The following is a 3,701-nucleotide window of genomic DNA, read 5'->3' as shown; positions in this document are numbered from 1 at the left end:
GACTCTTGATCTTAGGGTTGTGAGTTCGAGCCTGATGTTGAGTGTAGAGACTACTTACAAATAGAAATTTTGGAAAAAAAAAGTGTCAGTTAAATGGTAGGGATAACAATCAGATTGTCAGGGCAGAAATAATTAGGCAAAGGAAAGAGGCGGCCTTTGAGAAGTTAGGCGGTGGGGAAAGACAAGAGTGGAAGCTTATTTGCAGGCTAAAGAGAAAAGGCAGCATAGAAATAAAAATAGAAGGAGCGCGCGTGTGTGTGTGCGTGCATGCTTGTGTGGGATGGGGGGTTGGGGTGAAGATGAGGCAGTTGGATCACCGGAAGGAGCCCCAAGAATAGGGAAGTAACTAACACGATCAAGAAGACGACCACATTATGGACTGAATTATGTCTGCCTGAAAAGACATGTTCAAGTCTTAACCCTGAGGTCCTCTGAGTGTGCCATTTGGAAATATGGTCCCTGCAGAGGTCACAAGGGAGTAGGGTGGGCCCCTAAGCCAATATGGCTGGTGTCCTTATAAAACACAGCCACGTGACCATGGAGGCAGGGGGAATGCAACATGCTGGCTCGAGTGAGGCTCCTGCAAGCCAAGGGTTGCTCGCAAACCAGCAGAAGCTGAAAGGGCAAGGTCGTTGCCCTACACGTTTCAGAGGGAGCATGGTCCTGTCAACACCTTGGTGCCAGACTTCCGGCTTCCAGAACTGTCAGGCAATCAATTCCTGTTGCTTTGAACCATCCAGTTTGTGGCACTTGATGATGTAGCCCTAGGAGACCAATCCAGTTCACTTCAGACGGCAGGAGGGGAAAATTCTTCAGAGAGAGAAAGGGGAATAAAGAGGCTAGGTAGAAATGCCATCCTGGTCTTCCTCTGCTGCATCCTGAAGATGGCTCACTTCTGGCTTGACCCTTGTGGTGAGGGGATAAGTGAGGGCGAGCTCTCAACAGGAATGCGCTGCTGCAGACTGAACAGAAGTTCTTGTTCAACTTTGTATTCCCGAGCCAAAGCTGGTGAGATGTTTTGAACTAAGATAGCAGAGCCGCTGGACAGTAGGGCTGCTCGGGGTCACTGAGACTGAGCGGGAATGCAAAGGACAAATGGCTGCATGTCTTCTTTTGCCATAAGAAATGCCATATTTATGAGAAAAACAGTATCACATGAGTTCCTTTTCTTTTACTCTCTAAAGGTAATCCAAATACCAAAGAAATTTAGAACAATTTTACCTCAAAAGAAAATGCAGTGATAGAGAACACTTCAGAAACTCAAAGACATGGAAGGCTTACCATGGGCCCTGGCCAGTAAGAGCTCAGGTGCGAGGTAGTCCGGGGTTCCAAGAATCCGCCCATCATCCATGGGAGCCGCCCCTCGCCTCACACTCTTTGGAGTTCGATATGGAGTTCCTGATTTGACCTGTTTGGGGGTCTGCTAATATAAAAATAGTTTACAATAAATATCGTATTTCCTCTTCCAGTGAACGGAAATGCTAAAAACAAAAGCAAAGCTAGGCTGCTGGGCATAAAAGGCCTATGGAAATTCCTGATCGGTTTTGAAAACGGACTCATTACTAACATTTCGAACAGTCTTGATATCTGGTGAAATGAAATAGCTTAGGTAAGACCAATTATTTCAGTAACATCTAGATATGCAAGAAGGAATGAAGGAATCCTTAAGAAAAATTTCTTTCTCGATAGCATGGACTAATAGGAACTTCAGAATGGTCACTAAGGGATGATGTTGCGGCTTATAAGTGATTGAATTATTGGGACAACACATCAGCTGGTACTAAATATAAATAACTTCTTATGCTAATTGGTAGTTAAGTTTTAAAAATATTCTGTGGTCTTACAAGGATTCTGTGAGACAAGCAGAACAGGTGTAAGCGTATTCTATGGAGAGATAAGAACAGGCTCTGAGGAAAAGGGACTTCTACGTCACTCAGCAACTTCTGAATAGAAAATCCCAACTCTTGTGACCCTAAATCAGGGTTTGTACTTTCAAGTTTATGTTGCCTCTCCAAAAAAAAAGGGGAAAAAAATGAAACTTTGGGTTTATTAAGATAAAGGTTTAGAAAATAAAAACAATATAAGATTTGAAATATCTATTTTCCAACTATTTTCTATAAAGAAAAGAGATAATCTATGAAAGTCCTTAGAAGGGACTAAAGATAGAGTTAACTTTAATATTGTATTTTAGAGTTGCTATTTTCAAGTGAAAATATGTCACTATAAATATGTAAATATGTGACTGAGAATACGTGAAAGTCTAGGGTCCCCTGGGTGGCTCAGTCAGTTAAGTGACTGCCTTCAGCTCAGGTCAGGAACCCTGCGATCCTGGGATCAAGCCCCGAATTGGGCTCCCTACTCAGTAGGGAATCTGTTTCTCCTCTCCCTCTGCCCCTCCCTGCTGCTTGTACATGCATGTGCTCTCCCAAATTAATAAATAAAATCTTAAAAAAAGAAAAGAAAATATGTGCAAGCCTAGAGCGCAAATGAAGAAGGTGCTATAGTTAAAAATAATAAATTGCTACCAGCTTTACCTTTCTGCAGCAAAACCTCCAACAATCCAAAGATTCCCAACAAGCAGAACAGAAAATCTCAGATAGTCTAGGTAAGAGGTAAGTACCTGGCCTTCATAGTTTATTGTCATAAAATCAACAACAAAGTGTTAGAAAGGGGTGCTTGGGTGGCTCAATGGGTTAAGTGTCTGCCTTCGGCTCAGGTCATGATCCCAGGGTCCTGGGATTGAGCCCCACATCGGGCTCCCTGCTCAACGAGGAGCCTGGTTCTCCCTCTCTCACTCCCCCTGCTTGTGCTCATTCTCTCTCCCTCTCTCTCTGTGTCAAATAAATAATAAACTTATTTAAAAAACAAAACCAAACAAAGTGTTAAAAAGGAGGAACATACCTGATATGGCTTATAGGATGCTCCTTTTTGATTAGGGGTTATAGCCATGGGATATGAACCGCTATAAATGCAGGAAATATCCATTGCATCTAAAGAGGTAATGCTCATTTTAGATGGTTCTGAGTTATTGGATGCATTGATATGACTATTAAAGCTTCGAAAAGCTACAGCATTTCTTTTAGATAAGCTTAATGTTTTCAGCACCTCTGAAGACGGAGCTAACATTTTTTGGCTACTGTCTTGGACAGCAGGATTCTCATCGCCTTTTGGCAAGGTATTTTCTTGCCAGTTGGGTGATACGGTAAGTAGGTCTTCAATGTTTGATTCTTCAAAAGAGGATTCTTTGATGCTTTTATCTGGATCCAAGGCCTGCCTTTCTAATGAACTCTCCATGATAGAAATTCCAGGAAAAGATGAATCGGAGTCCATACACATACTTTTAGAAGCTCTCTCATCATCGGAACATAGAAAACTCGAACTTAGGAGGTCTTTCTTATTATTCTTGTCACAATCTTCATCCAGTTCACACAGAAGGTTTTTTGCTATCATTGGGATAGGTGATTTTTCTGGGGTTTGTGGTTTATCAGTGAAAGAATTGACCATGTTCTCCTTATCGGCACAGTCACCATGCTGACCTCCACACACTGATAGCTTCAGGTCTTGGACTTCCATTGTTAAGCCTGTCCTTTGGTTTATATAACCATCGTTCATTTCATTTCTAGACTTATGCTCTATACAGTTTTTTTTTTTAATTCTGTATGATGGTCTGACAAGGACTAGAGTCAACTAACTCAAAAGTT

General features: G+C 42.0%; 1 protein-coding gene across 2 annotated transcripts; it reads right to left on the bottom strand.

The window, feature by feature from the left end:
* Nucleotides 1-1,243: 1,243 nt before the first annotated feature.
* MASTL (microtubule associated serine/threonine kinase like) lies at nucleotides 1,244-3,683 on the bottom strand. Of its 2 annotated transcripts, none has more exons than XM_032851100.1 (2): nucleotides 2,902-3,683; nucleotides 1,244-1,423 (listed from the first exon to the last, which is right to left on the bottom strand). In XM_032851100.1, the coding sequence occupies exons 1-2, from the start codon at nucleotides 3,610-3,612 to the stop codon at nucleotides 1,253-1,255; spliced, it is 882 nt and encodes a 293-aa protein (XP_032706991.1). In that variant the 5' UTR covers nucleotides 3,613-3,683; the 3' UTR covers nucleotides 1,244-1,252. The 2 variants fall into 2 exon arrangements, with proteins under 2 accessions (XP_032706991.1, XP_032706992.1); XM_032851101.1 differs by having other exon boundaries at nucleotides 1,244-1,420.
* Nucleotides 3,684-3,701: the final 18 nt, after the last annotated feature.

The sequence above is a fragment of the Lontra canadensis genome, unplaced genomic scaffold, assembly GCF_010015895.1.
Source record: "Lontra canadensis isolate GAN:19392208 unplaced genomic scaffold, GSC_riverotter_1.0 scaffold2748, whole genome shotgun sequence".
In the NCBI taxonomy this organism is placed as follows: domain Eukaryota; kingdom Metazoa; phylum Chordata; class Mammalia; order Carnivora; family Mustelidae; genus Lontra; species Lontra canadensis.
The sequence above is the reverse complement of the archived record's forward strand: the minus strand, read 5'-3'. Positions and strand labels throughout refer to the sequence as shown.